The sequence below is a fragment of the Ovis canadensis genome, chromosome 12, assembly GCF_042477335.2.
Source record: "Ovis canadensis isolate MfBH-ARS-UI-01 breed Bighorn chromosome 12, ARS-UI_OviCan_v2, whole genome shotgun sequence".
In the NCBI taxonomy this organism is placed as follows: Eukaryota; Metazoa; Chordata; class Mammalia; order Artiodactyla; family Bovidae; genus Ovis; species Ovis canadensis.
Genome location: NC_091256.1, coordinates 16,779,603 through 16,799,088, shown reverse-complemented (window position 1 = coordinate 16,799,088; position 19,486 = coordinate 16,779,603). Strand labels below are relative to the sequence as shown.

Here is a 19,486-nt window from a genome sequence, read left to right as displayed (position 1 = left end):
GGTTTATCATATATGGCCTTTATCATTCTGAGTTATGTTCCTTCTATGCATGCTTTCTGGAGGGTTTTTTTTTTATCATAAATGAATGTTGAATTTTGTCAAAGCTTTCTCTGCATATATTGAGATAATTATATGGTTTTTATCTTTTAATTTGTTAATATTGTGTATCACATTGATTGAATTGTGAATATTGAAGAATCCTTGCATCCCGGGGATAAAGCCCACTTGGTCATGATGTATGATTTTTTTAATATGTTGTTGGATTTTATTTCCTAGAATTTTTTTTAAGGATTTTTGCATCTATGTTCGTCAGTGATATTGATCTGTAGTTTTCGTTTATTGTCATAAAATTGCTGATAGTAATCTCTTATGATCCTTTGTATTTCTGTGTTGTCTGTTGTGATTTCTCCATTTTCATTTCTAATTCTTTTGATTTGATTTTTCTCCCTTTGTTTCTTAATGAGTCTGGCTAATGGTTTTTCTATTTTATTTATCTTCTCAAAGAACCAGCTTTTAGTTATGTTGATTTTTGCTATAGTCTCCTTTGTTTATTTTTCAATTACTTCTGCCCTAATTTTTATGAGTTCTTTCCTTCTACTAACCCTAGGGTTCTTCATTTCTTTTTCTAGTTGCTTTAGGTGTACAGTTAGGTTATTTATTTGATTTTTCTCTTGTTTCTTGAGGTAAGCTTGTAATGCTATGAATCTTCCCGTTAGCACTGCTTTTACTGAATCCCTTAGGTTTTGTGTTGCTGTGTTTTCATTTTCATTCATTTCTATGGATATTTTGGTTTCATTTTTAATTTCTTCTGTGATTTGTTGGTTATTCAGAAGCATGTTGTTTAGACTCCATATATTTGTATTTTTAATAGTTTTTTTTTTTCCCTGTAGTTGACATCTAATCTTACTGCACTGGGATTAGAAAAGAGGCTTGGAATGATTTCAATTTTTTGAATTTACTAAGGCTAGATTTAGCCCAGTATGTGATCTATCCTGTAGAAGGTTCCATGTGCTAATGAGAAAAAGGTGAAATGCATTGTTTGGGGGTGAAATATCATATAGATATTCATTATGTCTATCTAGTCCACTGTATCATTTATAATTTGTGTTTCCTTGCTAATTTTCTTTTTAGTTGATCTATCCATATTTCTTAGTGGGATATTAAAGTCTCCCACTATTATTGTGTTACTGTTAATTTCCCCTTTCACACTTGTTAGCATTTGCCTTAGATATTGTGGTGTGCTTCTGTTGGGTGCATATATATTTATAATTGTTATATCTTCTTCTTGGATTGATCCTTTGATCATTATTTAGTGTCTTTCTTTGTAATTTTTCATGGCCTTTATTTCAAAGTCTATTTTGTCTGATATGAGTATTGCTCCTCCTGCTTTTTTTGGTCTGCATTTGCTTGAAATTTATTTTTCCAACCTTCTACTTTCAGTCTTTGTGTGTCCCATGTTTTGAGGTGGGTCCCTTGTAGGCAGCATATATAGGGGTCTTGTTTTTGTATCATTCCGCCAGTCTTTGTTCTTTGGTTGGGGCATTCAACCCATTTACATTTTCGGGTAATTATTGTTAAGTATGATTCCATTGCTATTTATTTTGCTATTTTGGATTCAAGTTAATAAACCTTAATAGCTTCCCTTGTAGCTCAATTGGTAAATAATCTGGCTGCAATGCAGGAGACCCGGGTTCGATCCCTTGTTTGGGAAGATCCCCTGGAGATGGACATGGCAAACTACTCCGGTATCCTTACCTGGAAAATCTCGTGGACACAGAAGCCTGATGGGCTGCCATTCTTGGGGTCACAAAGAGTCGAGCATGACTGAGTGACTAACACTTACTTACTTATAAACCTTTTCTTTGTTACCTGTCTAGAGAAGTTCCTCTATCATTTGTTGAAGTGCTGGTTTGGTGGTGATGAATTCTCTCAGCTTTTGTTTGTCTATAAAGCTTTTCTTTTCTCCTTCATATTTGAATGAGGTCCTTACTAGGTATAGTAATGTGGGTTGTAGGCTTTTCTCTTTCACCACTAAAAGTATGTCCTGCCAATCCCTTCTGGCCTGAAGAGTTTCTGTAGAAAGATCGGCTGTTATCCTTATGGGAATCCCCTTGTGTGTTATTTGTTGGTTTTCCCTTGCTGCTTTTAATATTTGCTCTTCGTGTTTGATCTTGGTTAATTTGATTAATATGTGTCTTGGGGTGTTTCACCTTGGGTTTATCCTGTTTTGGAGCCTTTGGCTTTCTTGGACTTGGGTGGCTATTTCCTTCCATATTTTGAGGACGTTTTCAACTATTATCTCCTCAAGTATTTTCTCATGGCCTTTCTTTTTCTCTTCTGGGACCCCTATGATTCAAATGATGGGACATTTAACATTGTCCCAGAGGTCTCTGATGTTGTCCTCATTTTTTTAAAATTCTTTTTTTCTTTTTTCCTCTCTGCTTCATTTATTTCCACCATTCTATCTTCTACCTCACTTATCCTATCCTCTGCTTCAGTTATTCTACTGTTGGTTCCCACCAGAGTTCTTTTGATCTTATTTATTGAGTATTCATTATTGATTGATTCTTTTTTATCTCTTCTAGGTCCGTGTTAAACATTCTTGCATCTTCTCAATCCTCGTTTCTAGTCTATTTATCTGTAACTTCATTTTGTTTTCAAGATTTTGGATCATCTTTACTGTCATTATTCTGAATTCTTTTTGAGGTAGACTCACTATCTCTTCCTCTTGTGTTTGGTTTGTTGGGGATTTATCCTGTTCCTTTACCTTCTGAATATTTCTCTGCCTTTTCATTTTATTTAGATTGTTCTGTTTGGGGTGGCCTTTCTGTATGCTGGAAGTTTGTGGTTCCTCTTTATTGTTGACTAAAAATAAAGGAAGGTTGCTCCCTGGGGGTGTGGTTGGACGTTTGGCTTGTCAAGGTTTCCTGGTTATGGAAGCTTGAGTCCATGTCCGGGTGGGTGGAGCTGAATCTCTTCTCTCTGAGTGCCATGAAGTGCCCAGTAGTGAGTTTTGAGGTGTCTGTTGGTTTGGTGTGACTTTGAACAGCCTGTATTTTGAGGCTCAAGGCTATGTTCCTGTGTTGCTGAAGAATTAGCATGGTATGTCTTGCTCTGGAACTTGTTGGCTCTTGGGTGGAACTTGGTTTCAGTGTAGGTATGCAGGGTTTGGGATGTGCTCTTGTCAGTTAATGTTTCCTGGAGTCAGGAGTTGTCTGGTGTTCTCAAGTTTGGGATATAAGTCTCTTACCTCATGCTTTCAGTCTTAATCTTACAGTAGCCTCAAGACTTCTCCATCCAGTCAGCACTGCTGATAAAACATCTAGATAAATGGTGAAAAGGATCTCCACAGTGAGGGGCACCCAGAAAGGTTCACAGAGTTACATGGAGAAGAGAAGAGGGAGGAGGAAGACAGAAGTGACCAGGAGGTGAAGAGGGGAATCCAAAGGGGAGAGAGCAATTTAGCCAGTAATCAATTCCCTATGTGCTGTCCACAGTCTGGAACACCCAGAGAGGTTCACAGAATTAAATAGAGAAGAGAAGAGGGAGAAGAGAGATAGAGGTGACCACGAGGAGAAGGGCAGTCAAAAAGGGAGAGACCAATCTAGCCAGTAATCAGTTCCCTAAGTGTTCTCCATAGCCCAGAACACCCAAAGAGATTCACAGTTAAGTAGAGAAGCATACGGGGAGGGAGGAGGTAGAGGTGACCTGGGTGAGAAGAGGGAGAGTCAAAAGGAGAGAGAGCAATCAAACCAGTAATCACACCCGTAAGTTAAAATGTGTACTGAAGATTAGATTCTTAAAGGTACAAAATTGATAACCGATAACAAAAAGCAAAGATTTAAAATCTAGAGTAGAGGTTAGACTCTGAAAAATGCAACATTAAAAATACAAAACCAATCACAAATTATAAAAAATACATATGTGAAATTTGCTTTACAAAATAGGGTCTTTTTTTGCAAGGTAATAATAGGTTATAAAAATGAAAATTAAAGGAATAATAAAGAACTGAAAAATTAAAAAATGATAATAGTAAAAATATATCTAGGAATTTCTCTGGAGCTCTTGAGGGCAGTGTGGTGTCAGTTCAGTTTCAGATAGTTCCTTGTTCCAACTTATACTTCTTTTCAAGGTCTACAGCCCCCTTCCAGTGCTTGGTCAATGCTAACTACAGGGTTTCAATCTGTTGTGCCTGTCACTTTGCGAGCAGTTCCCTGTTATTTGTTTATTTTGGCCTCCTCTGTTTGCAAGTCTCTTTGGTGTCTAATTTCTTCCCTGACGCCAGGGGGCGAGGTGGTCACTTATTTAGGCTCACTTGTTCAGTAGTGCTGTGGGGAGGGAGGAATACTGCAAACAAATATCACTGGCATGTGTGGGGAGTGCTCACAGTGTATGGACCACACTGGGTTGCCCTAGCTCATGGTGCCTGCGCTTTCCCTGTCTAACTGCTCAGACTCCAGGTTGCTTGGAAGGGGAACTTTCCAAAGCAGGCCCTAGGTTGCGTGCACTTCCCAGGTCCAAGTTGCTCAGGTTCAGGTTCTCCATAAAGGCATAGACTCGGCTGGGCCTGCATTTTGTGCCTTTCCCAGGTCCGAGGAGCTCAGGTAACCAGGTGCTTGGCGAGCACACTGTCCCAGGTGTGCAGTGCGCCTTATCACCTCTCTGGTCCCAGTCTCTTGGTTTACTGGGTGCGCTGCAAGAGCGCTGTCTCAGGTGTGCCGTGTGTCTCCCCTGAGGGGCTGATCTCAGGTTGCAACCGTCCTGGCAGATGTCAACCGACCAATATCCCAGGAAGATGTGGTTAGCAAGTGGGAGCCTGCTCCCAGTTTGGTGGAGGATGCCGTCTCTGGGGCCAAAATTGCCCCTTGCCTTCTGGCTCTGGCTGTCACCTGCCTGCCTCTCTGCCTCCAGTGGCGCAGGGGGTTGTGGGGGGTGGTGGCGGGGAAGGAGCTGGTCTGCAGCCTTCTAGCTCTCCTTTGGCATTCGCTCAATCCTTTGTTCTGTGAGCGGGCCAGGATGTGGCTTAAGTTAGAGCTTTTCTTTCTCTCTCTCTCTCTTTTTTCCCTCTCTCTCTCTGTCCCACAGTTTGTGCTGCTATCTCATGTTAGCTCCTTCAGATTGTCCTCAGGGCATTCAGGACTGGTCCTTAACCCTAAGTAATGCAACAGTGCCTCCCCCACTTCCTGGTGGCAGATGTGAGTGTTTGAGATATTTCTCCACTTGGAGTTGTGGTTAAGGCACGTATTCTCTGTGTGTGTGTTTTTCCTCCCCCTCCCTGTTATGTTGCCTTCTTCCTGGTGCCTCAGATGTTAAAGCATCTGCCCGCAATGCAGGAGGCCTGGGTTCGATCCCTGGGTAGGGAACATCCCGTGGAGAAGGAAATGGCAACCCACTCCAGTATTCTTGCCTGGAAAATCCCATGGACAGAGGACCCTGGTAGGCTACAGTTCATAGGGTTGCAAAGAGTCGGACGCAACTGAGCGTCCTTCTTTCTTTCTTTCACTTTATGTTGCCCTCTGAGGTTCCAAAATTCCCCACAGACCCACTGGTGAGAGGGTTTCCTGGGGTTTGGAAACTTGTCCCCCTTCACAACTCCCTCCCCAGGAAGGGTCTCTGTTCCTAACTCTTTTGTCTCTCTTTTTGTCTTTTACATTTTGTCCTACATCCTTTGGAAGAGAACGGACCACCTTTCTGGGTGCCTGGTGTCCTCCGCCAGTGTTCAGAAGTTGTTTTGGGGAAGTTGCTCAGCATTCAAATATCTTTTGATGAATATGTGGGGGAGAAAGTGATCTCCCATGCTATTCCTCTGCCATCTTAAGACCGCTCCCCAATTAGCATTTTCTTAATTGTTTCGAGTTTTTTGTAGGTCTTTCCTTTGCCTTATGCTTATTGCCTAGGCTGGCAGAGGACATCAGGCAACCAGAAAAGCAGACCATTGTCTTCAAAAACAGGTAGGAAAAAATATAAAAGATGAAAAAGGAGACAAAGGAGGTGGGGAGGGAGCTCCGTCCCGGGAAGGGAAGCCCGTCCCGGGAAGGGAATTTTAAGAAGAGAGGTTTCCAAACACCAGGAAACACTCTCCCTGCCGAGTCTGTGGCGAGCCTTGGAAACACAGAGGGCAACATAACAGGAAGGAAAAATAGATAAATAATTAAAAGCAACAGATTACAAGTCCAACAGTAACTCCCCCAGAGGAAAAGCAGCAGAGACGCCTGCATCCACCATTGGGAAGTGGGGGCAGGGCAGGGATTCTAGGGAGGCGCGGGCTGCAGAGCTTTGTAAGAATTGGGCAGGAACGCCCCACGAGCAACCAGAAAGATCTAACTTGGGCTAGCAAACTAGACTGTGGGATAGCTACCACGCGAAAAGCTTGAACATAAGACACCGCCAGGACCGAGCATAGAACAAAGGACGGAACGGAAAAAGCCGGCTTCAGATCATCCCCCGCCGGGGACAGGCAGCCAGAGCCGTAAGGACTGGAAAGGGGCAATTGCAGACCCGGAGAGACTTGACTTACCTAACTGCAAGCAGGCTCCTTTGCTAAGACTTCTGGGGGTGCTGGACAGTCACAATCTGCCTCATGGGGGGCGCCAGCAGTCCACCCAGAAAGCTGAGCAGCAGCAGCAGAAAAGGAGACAAGCCGCGGCGATTGCGCTCTCCAAACTCCTGAGCTACTCGGACCTGGGAAGGGCACAAAGCGCAGTCCCAGCCAAATCTGTGCCTCTGAGGGCTGCCTGAGTGCCGAACCTGAGCGGCTTGGACCGGGGAAGTGCACACAGCCTAGGGCCAGCCCCAGATGGTTCCGGCTGAGCATCGTAGAGCCAGAGCGGTTTGTGCGCCGTGAGAAGGGACAGGTCAAGCGGGGCTGAGACACTGTGAGCACACGACAGTGCTATTTGTCTGCAGCATCCCCCCTCCCCACAGCGCGACTGAACTAGTGAGCCTAAAAAACCAGCAAACAGAAGAAGTTAAACAGAGGGAACCACCTTGGAAGTGATCCCATACAGCCCATAACATCAGAGAAGGGCCAGATATTTTTACTATTTTTAAAATAATTCCTTTTTTTGTGTGTTTGTTTGTTTGTTTGTTTGTGTGTGTGTGTGTTTTCTTTTTTTTTCTTTTTCTAACTTTTTTTAAACTGTTAAGTCTTCTATTTCTCCTCTAATTTTTATTTCTATAACCTACTATTACTATTTTTAAAAAAAAAAAGATTTTTTTTTTTTAAGGCAAACACCATATATAGTCTTTGGATGGTTGTTGGTGGGGTGTTTGTTTGTTTGTTTGTTTGTTTTGTTTCTTTTTTTAAATAATTCTTTTTTTTTCTTTCTTCCTTTTTCCTTCTGCTTTTCTTTAATATTGTATCTTTGAAAATCCAACCTCTACTCTAGATTTTTAATCTTTGCTCTTAGGTTTTTGTTGTCAATTTTGTACATTTAAAAACCCAAACTTCACTACCCAAGTTTACCTGAGAGTGAGATTACTGGCTTGACCACTCTCTCCTCCTCTGGACTCTCCTTTTTCTCCACCAGGTGGCCTCTGTCTCTTTTCTCCCCTATCTCTTCTCTATCCAACTCTGTGAATCTCTGTGTGTTCCAGACGGTGGAGAACACCTAAGGAACCGGTTACTGGCAGGATTTGTCTCTCTCCTACTCATTCCTCTCTCTTATCCTCCTGGTCACCTCTGTCTACTTCCTCCCTCTCCTCTTCCCTGTATAACTCTGTAAATACCTCTGAGCGGTCCAGACTATAGAGCGCACATAAGGAAGTGACTACTGGCTAGCTTGCTCTCTCCTCTTTTGATCTCACCGCATCTCATTCCAGTTACCTCTAACTACCCCCTGCATCTTCTCTTCTCCTTGTAACTCAGTGAACCTCTCTGAGTGTCCCTCAATGTGGAGAAACTTTTCATCTTTAACCTAGATGTTTTATCATCGGTGCAGTATAGATGGAGAATCCTAGAGGCCACTGTAAAAATAAAACTGAAAACCAGAAGCAGGAGGCTTAAATCCAAAGCCTGAAAACATTAGAGAACTCTTGAATTCAGGGAACATTAAGCAATAGGAGCTCATCAAATGCCTTCATACCTACACCGAAACCAAGCTCCACCCAAGGGCCAACAAGTTCCAAAACAAGACATACCACGCAAATTCTCCAGCAACACAGGAACACTTCCCTGAGCTTCAATATACAGGCAGCTCAAAATTATCCCAAAACCTTTGATGTCTCATAACCCATTACGGGTCACTCCACTGCACTCCAGAGAGAAGAAACCCAGCTCCACCCACCAGAACTCCAACACAAGCCTCCCTATCCAGGAAACCTTGACAAGCCACTGACAGAACCCCACCCACAGTGAGGAAACTCCATAATAAAGAGAACTCCACAAATTACCAGAATATAAAAAGGCCACCCCAAACGCAGCAATATAACCAAGATGAAGAGACAGAGGAATACTCAGCAGGTAAAGGAACAGGAGAGTTGCCCACCAAACCAAACAAAAGAGGAAGAAGTAGGGAATATACCGGAGAAGGAATTCCGAATATTGATAGTGAATATGATCCAAAATCTTGAAATCAAAATGGAATCACAGATAAATAGCCTAGAGACAAGGATTGAGAAGATGCAAGGAAGGTTTAACAAGGACCTAGAAGAAATAAAAAAGAGTCAAAATATAATGAATAACGCAATAAATGAGATCAGAAACACTCTGGAGGTAACAAATAGTAGAATAATGGAGGCAGAAGATAGGATTAGTGAAATAGAAGATAGAATGGTAGAAATAAATGAATCAGAGAGGAAACAAGAAAAATGAATTAAAGGAAATGCGGACAATCTCAGAGACCTCCAGGACAATATGAAATGCTCCAACATTCGAATTATAGGAGTCCCAGAAGAAGAAGACAGAAAGAAAGATCATGAGAAAGTCCTTCAGGAGATAATAGCTGAAAACTTCCCTAAAATGGGGAAGGAAATAATCACCCAAGTCCAAGAAACACAGAGAGTTCCAAATAGGATAAACCCAAGGCGAAACACCCCAAGACACATATTAATCAAATTAACAAAGATCAAACACAAAGAACAAATATTAAAAGCAGCAAGGGAAAAACAACAAATAACACACAAGGGGATTCCCATAAGGATAACAGCTGATCTTTCAATAGAAACTCTTCAGGCCAGGAGGGAATGGCAAGACATACTTAAAGTGATGAAAGACAATAACCTACAGCCCAGATTACTGTACCCAGCAAGGATCTCATTCAAATACGAAGGAGAAATCAAAAGCTTTACAGACAAGCAAAAGGTGAGAGAATTCAGCACCACCAAACCAGCTCTCCAACAAATTCTAAAGGATATTCTCTAGACAGGAAATACGAAAAGGGCGTATAATCCCGAACCCAAACAATAAAGTAAATGGTAACGGGATCATACTTATCAATAATTACCTTAAACGTAAATGGGTTGAACACCCCAACCAAAAGACAAAGACTGGCCGAATGGATACAAAAACAAGACCCCTCTATATGCTGCTTACAAGAGACCCACCTCAAAACAAGGGACACATACAGACTGAAAGTGAAGGGCTGAAAAAAGTTATACCACGCAAATAGAGACCAAAAGAAAGCAGGAGTGGCAATACTCATATCCGATAAAATAGACTTTACAACAAAGGCTGTGAAAAGAGACAAAGAAGGCCACTACATAATGATCAAAGGAACAATCCAAGAAGAAGATATAACAATTATAAGTGTATATGCACCCAATATAGGAGCACCACAATATGTAAGACAAATGCTAACAAGTATGAAAGGGGAAATCAACAGTAACACAATAATAGTGGGAGACTTTAATACCCCACTCACACCTATGGACAGATCAACTAAACAGAAAGTTAACAAAGAAACGCAAACTTTAAATGATACATTAGATCAGTTAGACCTAATTGATATCTATAGCACATTTCACCCCAAAACAATGAACTTCACCTTTTTTTCAAGTGCTCATGGAACCTTCTCCAGGATAGATCACATCCTGGGCCATAAATCTAAACTTGATAAATTCAAAAAAATCGAAATCATTCCAAGCATCTTTTCTGACCATAATGCATTAAGATTAGATCTCAATTACAGGAGAAAAACTATTAAAAATTCCAACATATGGAGGTTGAACAACACACTTCTGAATAACCAACAAATCACAGAAGAAATCAAAAAAGAAATCAAAATATGCATAGAAACTAATGAAAATGAAAACACAACAACCCAAAACCTGTGGGACACTATAAAAGCAGTGCTAAGAGGAAAGTTCATAGCAATACAGGCATACCTCAAGAAACAAGAAAAAAGTCAAATAAATAACCTAACTCTACAACTAAAGCAACTAGAAAAGGAAGAATTGGAGAACCCCAGAGTTAGTAGAAGGAAATAAATCTTAAAAATTAGGGCAGAAATAAATGCAAAAGAAACAAAAGAGACCATAGCAAAAATCAACAAAGCCAAAAGCTGGTTCTTTGAGAGGATAAATAAAATTGACAAACCATTAGCCAGACTCATCAAGAAGCAAAGAGAGAAAAATCAAATCAATAAAATTAGAAATGAAAATGGAGAGATCACAACAGACAACACAGAAATACAAAGGATCATAAGAGACTACTATCAGCAGTTGTATGCCAATAAATGGACAACGTGGAAGAAATGGACAAATTCTTAGGAAAGTACAATTTTCCAAAACTGAACCAGCAAGAAATAGAAAATCTTAACAGACCCATCACAAGCACAGAAATTGAAACTGTAATCAGAAAACTTCCAGCAAAAAAAAGCCCAGGTCCAGACAGCTTCACAGCTGAATTCTACCAAAAATTTCGAGAAGAGCTAACATCTATCCTACTGAAACTCTTCCAGAAAATTGCAGAGGAAGGTAAACTTCCAAACTCATTCTATGAGGCCACCATCACCCTAATACCAAAACCTGACAAAGATGTCACCAAAAAAGAAAACTACAGGCCAATATCACTGATGAACATAGATGCAAAAATCCTCAACAAAATTCTAGCAATCAGAACCCAACAACACATTAAAAAGATCATACACCATGACCAAGTGGGCTTTATCCCAGGGATGCAAGGATTCTTCAATATCCACAAATCAATCAATGTAATTCACCACATTAACAAATTGAAAAATAAAAACCATATGATTATCTCAATAGATGCAGAGAAGGCCTTTGACAAAATTCAACATCCATTTATGATAAAAACTCTCCAGAAAGCAGGAATAGAAGGAACATACCTCAACATAATAAAAGCTATATAAGACAAACCCACAGCAAACATTATCCTCAATGGTGAAAAACTGAAAGCATTTCCCCTAAAGTCAGGAACAAGACAAGGGTGTCCACTTTCACCGCTACTATTCAACATAGTTCTGGAAGTTTTGGCCACAGCAATCAGAGCAGAAAAAGAAATAAAAGGAATCCAAATTGGAAAAGAAGAAGTAAAACTCTCACTGTTTGCAGATGACATGATCCTCTACATGGAAAACCCTAAAGACTCCACCAGAAAATTACTAGAGCTAATCAATGAATATAGTAAAGTTGCAGGATATAAAATCAACACACAGAAATCCCTTGCATTCCTATACACGAATAGTGAGAAAGTAGAAAAAGAAATTAAGGAAACAATTCCATTCACCATTGCAACGGAAAGAATAAAATACTTAGGAATATATCTACCTAAAGAAACTAAAGACCTATATATAGAAAACTATAAAACACTGATGAAAGAAATCAAAGAGGACACTAATAGATGGAGAAATATACCATGTTCATGGATCGGAAGAATCAATATAGTGAAGATGAGTACACTACCCAAAGCAATTTACAAATTCAATGCAATCCCTATCAAGCTACCAGCCACATTTTTCACAGAACTAGAACAAATAATTTCAAGATTTGTATGGAAATACAAAACACCTCGAATAGCCAAAGCAATCTTGAGAAAGAAGAATGGAACTGGAGGAATCAACTTGCCTGACTTCAGGCTCTACTACAAAGCCACAGTCATCAAGACAGTATGGGACTGGCACAAAGACAGACATATAGATCAATGGAACAAAATAGAAAGCCCAGAGATAAATCCACACACATATGGACAACTTATCTTTGACAAAGGAGGCAAGAATATACAATGGAGTAAAGACAATCTCTTTAACAAGTGGTGCTGGGAAAACTGGTCAACCACTTGTAAAAGAATGAAACTAGATCACTTTCTAACACCGCACACAAAAATAAACTCAAAATGGATTAAAGATCTAAATGTAAGATCAGAAACTATACAACTCCTAGAGGAGAACATAGGCAAAACACTCTCAGACATAAATCACAGCAAGATCCTCTATGATCCACCTCCCAGAATTCTGGAAATAAAAGCAAAAATAAACAAATGGGATCTAATTAAAATTAAAAGCTTCTGCACAACAAAGGAAAATATAAGCAAGGTGAAAAGACAGCCTTCTGAATGGGAGAAAATAATAGCAAATGAAGCAACTGACAAACAACTAATCTCAAAAATATACAAGCAACTTATGTAGCTCAATTCCAGAAAAATAAACGACCCAATCAAAAAATGGGCCAAAGAACTAAATAGACATTTCTCCAAAGAAGACATACGGATGGCTAACAAACACATGAAAAGATGCTCAACATCACTCATTATTAGAGAAATGCAAATCAAAACCACAATGAGGTACCCCTTCAAGCCAGTCAGAATGGCTGCAATCCAAAAATCTGCAAGCAATAAATGCTGGAGGAGGTGTGGAGAAAAGGGAACCCTCCTACACTGTTGGTGGGAATGCAAACTAGTACAGCCACTATGGAGAACAGTGTGGAGATTCCTTAAAAAATTGCAAATAGAACTACCTTATGACCCAGCAGTCCCACTGCTGGGCATACACACCGAGGAAACCAGAATTGAAAGAGACACATGCACCACAATGTTCATCACAGCACTGTTTATAATAGCCAGGACATGGAAGCAACCTAGATGTCCATCAGCAGATGAATGGATAAGAAAGCTGTGGTACATATACACAATGGAGTATTACTCAGCCATTAAAAATAATTCATTTGAATCAGTTCTGATGAGATGGATGAAACTGGAGCCGATTATACAGAGTGAAGTAAGCCAGAAAGAAAAACACCAATACAGTATACTAACACATATATATGGAATTTAGAAAGATGGCAATGACGACCCTGTATGCAAGACAGCAAAGAAGACACAGATGTGTATAACGGACTTTTGGACTCAGAGGGAGAGGGAGAAGGTGGGATGATTTGGGAGAATGGCATTCTAACATGTATACTATCATGTAAGAATTAAATCTCCAGTCTATGTCTGACGCAGGATACAGCATGCTTGGGGCTGGTGCATGGGGATAACCCAGAGAGATGTTATGGGGAGGGAGGTGGGAGGGGGGTTCATGTTTGGGAATGCATATAAGAATTAAAGATTTTAAAATTTAAAAAATAAATAAATAAATAAAGGGATCCTGCTAAAGTGAAAAAAAAAAAAACCCACAAAAGACCAATGTAGAGGCAGAAGTATTTAAAGGAAATTAAATGTGTGGTTAAAAAAATTTCTCAAAAGTGTAAATAGATTTAATTGTAGTATTAAAATCAACAGCTACAACAACAGAGAGCAAAAAAGAAGTAACAATTTAAAAACCCAGTAGTATCTTCTAAATAAATTAAAGTATAAGAATAATACATATTTTTCTTGGATCAGCTGTCAACATCCTTTTCCTCAATGTGAGTCACAGCCCACCTCTCCTCCCTAGATGCCCTCCAGTTCTGGGCTGGTCTCTTACCTATTGAGGCCACAGCTCAGACTCTTATCTGTTCTACTCTTGCATGTTCTTGCTCTAATGTCCACATCTGCCAGTGCTAGTGTGTTTTCTTTTCCAGGAACTCCCATTGTCCTTTATATATTCCATAGATACAAAGTCTGCCAGTTGATTATGTGGATTTAATCTTCAGCTTGTACCACTGATGGGAATGTTTTGGTTCTATTCCTTAGCCACCTGCCCCTGGATTTCACTTGTGGTTTTATCTCCACCTTTGCATGTGAGTCGTCCACAGGAGTTTACTCCTGAGGCTCCCCTGGAGGACTTGGGTGTGCCCCAGGGAGGACAGAATGTGGAGGTGGTGCAGTTGCTTGGTTTGCAGGGACCCTGGCAGTACCAGGTACTAAGGGGAGCCTCTGGCTAGGACAGCAGGAAATATGATGCCCTTAGGGATTTTTGTAGCCTCTGCTTGCTCTGTCCTTGTGGGATTGAGCTAGGGAGTGACACAGGAGCTTGGATAATGGGGACCATGGCAATGCTGGATAGAGCTGTGGCTATTGTCACCAGTGGTATGTGACTATTAGGGATTTTTCGAGCTTCTGACTGGTCTGCCCAATGAGGATTGAGCATGGAGGTGACACAGCTGCTTGAATTATGGGAACCCTGGCAGTGCCAAGCGTGCAGGGAAACCAACTGACTCAGCTGCAGAAGCGGTGGTCCTATTAGAGTCGTTTCCTAGCTTCTGGCACCTGGCCATCAGAGGGTCTCTTTGGCTGGTCCTTCTCAGTTGCTTGACCCCTTCAGGCGCTTACAGGCCCCCCAGTTGGGGTCATTGTCTGTTGTTCTTCGCACCAGGGACTTAAAGGTAACCCTGGCTGGGGTCCTTCTGTGTTGCTTTGCACGTCAGGTCCTTAGAGGCCACCCTCCCTGTGTTGTTTTAGCTGTCTGGTGCCGATATGTGCAGAGAGAGCGGCTATAGAGATGGCTCCATCCTCTGTGTGTGACTCAGCAGTATCACACTGCCTCCAGGTTAGCTGGCTTTCCTTCATAAGCATGCTCTCCTCTCTCAGGTTCCCTCACACCATCTCCCTTCAGTCAACAGTAGACCTTGCCCTGGGATTGCTTTCCAATCTCTATATTCCAGCTCCAACCTGAAGTACTTTCTAGGAGACTTGCATCCCTGTCTGGTGTAGGTACAGCTGTGGCAAGGATTGTCTGTGTGATCCTCATTCCATTGAGACTCTCACTGGTCACCTGTTTCACTCTCCAGCAGTCTCAGTGCTTCACCTTTGTTGCAAACATTTGCCCTCCATGCAGCTCTGTCCCTGCTTCTGTTCGTTACCCCAGATGCAGATCCAGTTCTACTCACTCTCCTCTTTTCTTGCCCTCCTTCCTTTGTCCTGCTGAGTGTTGCCTGGTTCTATATGTTCTTTTCCCGTGGTCAGGTTCTCAGCTGGCTTCTGCAAGATCTTCTGTGTCTGGAGGTATATTCCTGAGGTATCTGTGGAGAGAGATGACCTCCACGTGCACCTACTCTTCTGCCATCGTGGATCTCAGTATGGTATAGAGCCCACACCTCACTCCAAGTCAGGATTGCTCTGGGTGGTTGTTGATTCTGTTGTTGGGTCAGGATAAAAAGCAATGGATATCTTGTTCTCATTTGAACATACTTCTCCGTTGATCATTTTTCTTGACTCTCTCTGTTGATATCTGTGCATTAGACTAAACCTCCGCTTGTCTTAGTCTTCACAGATTGGCCTCAAAAGTAGAGCCTTTCCAGAATTCAGCCTTTTCAATCAGCCTGGCCAGAATTTTGGTTACCTCTCTAACCTCTCTGCTCATCCAAACTTCTGTTTTCATAGTCAGCCTCCTCCAGGAGTAGAGAGTATGCAGTGATCTACAAGTCAGAATACTTGGTGGACATTCAATTGGAGTTTATCACATAGCTCACTCTGCACTGACATGGGGAAAGGAGCTGTGGTTAATGCCTGCATGCTACTTCAAACTCTGTGCCTTCTGCACCATGATTTAGCTCTCTGTAGTGCCCAGGCACAAATGCAAATTTTGGTTTTCATCAGCTCTCAGGGACAGGTTAGTTAGAAGCCAATTCCTCAGGCAGAGCGGGAAAAGATGAAGGTCCAGATGTGCCATCTGACTCCTTCCATGGAGAAACTGGGAGTTGCTCACTCTTCATTAAGCTAGGGGAAGACCTGTGCGAAGTGCTGGTACAGATTCATAACTGCCACTTCATTTCTATAATCCCAGGAGATTGGAAATCCTAGGCCTCCCAGAGGCAGGTAAATTGGAAGCTGGACCCTGGACTAGCATTTGCAGAATCAGAGACCTAGATGGTGGATCAAACTCTTTGCTCCTCCAGGAGAAGCTGGGAGTTGAGTGTTCCCTTCAAACTGTATGGTCCTCTGCTGCACGGATTTTATTGCAGGAATGTGTCTTAGTTTTCCCTCCCACTTAGGATTTTGGCACTTTCTCACTTGCCTTGAATGCAGAACTTCTCATCTACTGTTTCTATTTTGAATAGAAGGAGCTGATACACACATAGCTGTTAATTCAGTGTGTCTGTGGAGGGAAGGAGAGGTCAAGGTGGCCTATCCACTCTCTTTCTAATGTCACTGCAGTGTTTCCAAATTATATGTGCTGAGCTTGTTTGCTTTTCTATTTTCAGGAAAAGCAATGATTGATTTTCGGTCTTTATCATTACTATTATTGCTATGTAATTTTAAAATTCCCCTCAGCACACTTTTGTGTCATCTCATAAATCATGTAAAACTTAACTTATCATGGTTTTATTTTCATTCAATTCAAAATATTCAAAGTTTTCTCTTTTGATTTCTTCTTTTTCCGTGAAGTACTATAAAAATTGTCTGAATTCTATGAAGATATCTTTTAGGTGACAGAATTGTACTTTCCCAAGTTTAGTTATTCATGGTTTGAAGGATCAACATTTTGTTCTTAGTAAAATGAATGGATGTATTGATCTTTGTCATCTTCATTGAACTCCATGTACTGATATGGCTTTAAGCACTCAGTTTTGATGACAGCATTTCAAATTCTCAGAGGCAAAGGCTGGGGTAACTATGGTGGAAGATTCTGTGATCACCACCTGATCTGTGTTCTGGCTTGTGTAAGAGATCCAGACTAGACAATACTTTCAACAAGTCCCAGGAAAGGAAACCCATTGCTAAAAGATTTCTGACATGCTGTGGGATTCCAGGTCCTTTATACAAACAGATTTCTAAAAATTTCCTAGAAGGGATTCAGAGTATTTTAAATCTTGCTTTGCTCTAGAAAATAGAAATCAAGTGTTTTGGTTTAATATCTTTGGAAACTCATACTTCTTTTTTCTCTTACACAGTACCTTAAATTATTAGAAGTTTTCTTGGTTTATAGTCATAAACGACTTCCCTTTTTTGTATCATTACCTTATTTGGGTCCTTATGAAATGTATATCAAATATATGCTTACCTTTTTTTTAATGCTTTCTCCCTTTTAGAAACATGTTCAAAATCTGAAATAAGAATTGAGAATGGATTTTTGTCTGAATCTACCTTTACGTATCCCCTAAATAAACAAACAGAATATAAGTGTAAACCAGGATATGTAACAGCAGATGGTAAGACATCAGGGTTAATTACATGTCTGCAAGATGGATGGTCAGCTCAACCTGTATGTATTAGTAAGTAATTCATTATCTTAGTATTCTTATCCTGATGAAAACTATACAGAAATATTCTTTAACTTTGTTATTTTTTCCTTTTTTCTTTCTTCTTTTTTATTTTTATTTTTTTGCTGGGGCAGGATCATATGAAGTGTTTTGTGGTCCCATGGCTGTATTTGAAAAAATCAATAACAATGCTTTGAAATATGTATTTTTTTTTGCCTTTAATGATTAATTACTAGTGGAGTAGAATATCATTGTACTATTTAGTTCAATGATTTGTCACTTTAAAACATCCTGTGACTAAGCTAATTTTGCTAAGAGCTTTACCTCTCTTCTGGGATAAATTCACTTATTTTCTACTGAGACCTTTATGGTGATTGCATCTGCTTTTATTTTAGGAGACTCTTAAGCCAGAGTCTCTGCTCCTAAGCCTAAAAGTTATGTTTTTAAGCAAAGATGTGAGGCCATGGTGCATAAACTTCAAATAATATGATATATAATTCATATGTTTGAATCTCTAGGATAGATATCCTTGTGAAAAATTCTTAGGAAATCTTCATAAACATCTAGTTAGTGGAGACAGAGAAACACTTCTAGACAGGAGCAAATTCTGCTGTGCTGAAGGTTTTTCTTGTAGCAACACATAGATGTTTATGAAGTTTTCCATTTTGACAGTCTTTTATGAAAAGTGTCTCTATTATATTTTACAAGTATAATTTTGCTTTAACACATTATGAAAATTTGAAGTAAATTATTTAAACTATTAACATCAGTCTATGGTGTTAGTGAAAACAGATTAATTGTTAACATGTTTTCTTGTAAATAGCTATAAATGAAGAATTATGTCTGTACTCAACCTTGATAAGTATAAAAGAATACACAACCATTAGAAATATAGTTGGAAAAGGAAAATCATCATGTGGATTTTAAAAATTTTATAGCATCTTTAAAACATTAACTTGCCTTTTGAAAATTACTTTTTTTCAATGAAGTTTTCTCTGGCAAATATGTCACAACTGCTGATTAATTTGGCATATTAATTCAGAAAATGCTGTTATGAAAATAGTATAATACTTCTGTAATGGCTTATTTTAATACTAGCATTGGAAAAATGCATAAGTACAGCAACTGAGGAACATGTTCTTAAAGTAAATAATTCAGGAACATCAAGTGTTGAGAAAAATGTTGCATAGGAATGCACCTGTTTTCACTTTGAGTAATTATTTCAGGACAGTGATATATCACTGGCATTCTTGGCTAATATTTTATGATTAGTACATACTAATTGGTGAAGCCCTTTTCCCTTGCGATGAAACTCAATCAAATTGCCCACTAAATAATATTAGAAATGAAATCACAATCCCATTATCCCTTAGAGTCCTGTGACAGGCCGGTATTTGAGAAGGCCAAAGTCAAAAGTGATGGCACGTGGTTCAAGCTGAATGACAGCCTGGACTACGAATGTCTTGATGGGTATGAGACTCGAGATGGACGCACCACAGGCTCCATAGTATGTGGTCAAGATGGCTGGTCCGATAAAGCTGCATGCTATTGTAAGTGCTCTTTTCCAGATGTTCTTTCCTTCAAGATAAGCAAAATTTAACAGTAATTGTCAGAAGTGTTTGATTTTTACCAAATTACACTGATCTAGAATCATCTTTAAGGAATGATGCTTCCTTCTACTTTAATGTAAACTGGAAGGAGGGGAAGTTTTAAAGTCCAACAACTCACTCAATACCAAAATGACACGGTCTTGCAACCTGCTCAAGTTTGCTCCTGAGTTTCTGCTTATACCTCCTACCTTGAATGTTAAATTCTGTAGGTTTTGACAGGTGATTTTATTTTCTGACTTTGACAAGTTCTGAGGACAATGACATGGATCTCTTATATTTTGCCAATCAGACATGTTTTTTCCAGGGTTGGAAATAGGGATTCAGTCTCTGGTAAGCTGAGTGGATGTTGAGTATCT

At 40.1% G+C, this 19,486-nt stretch overlaps 1 protein-coding gene across 10 annotated transcripts in view; it reads left to right on the top strand.

The window, feature by feature from the left end:
• Positions 1–19,486, top strand: part of LOC138416346 (complement factor H-related protein 4-like) — a 147,725-nt gene that overhangs the window by 18,937 nt on the left and 109,302 nt on the right. For 9 of the 10 annotated variants that reach the window (XR_011247637.1, XR_011247635.1, XR_011247636.1 and 6 more), the window contains exons 4-5: positions 17,350–17,532; positions 18,894–19,070. Coding sequence is in view for 7 of the 10 variants with exons in the window: in XM_069545294.1 (XP_069401395.1) it covers positions 17,350–17,532; positions 18,894–19,070 (360 nt within the window). In the remaining 3 variants the exon portion in view is untranslated. The remainder of the gene's footprint in view (positions 1–17,349; positions 17,533–18,893; positions 19,071–19,486) is intronic. The other variant, XM_069545289.1, reaches the window with a different exon arrangement.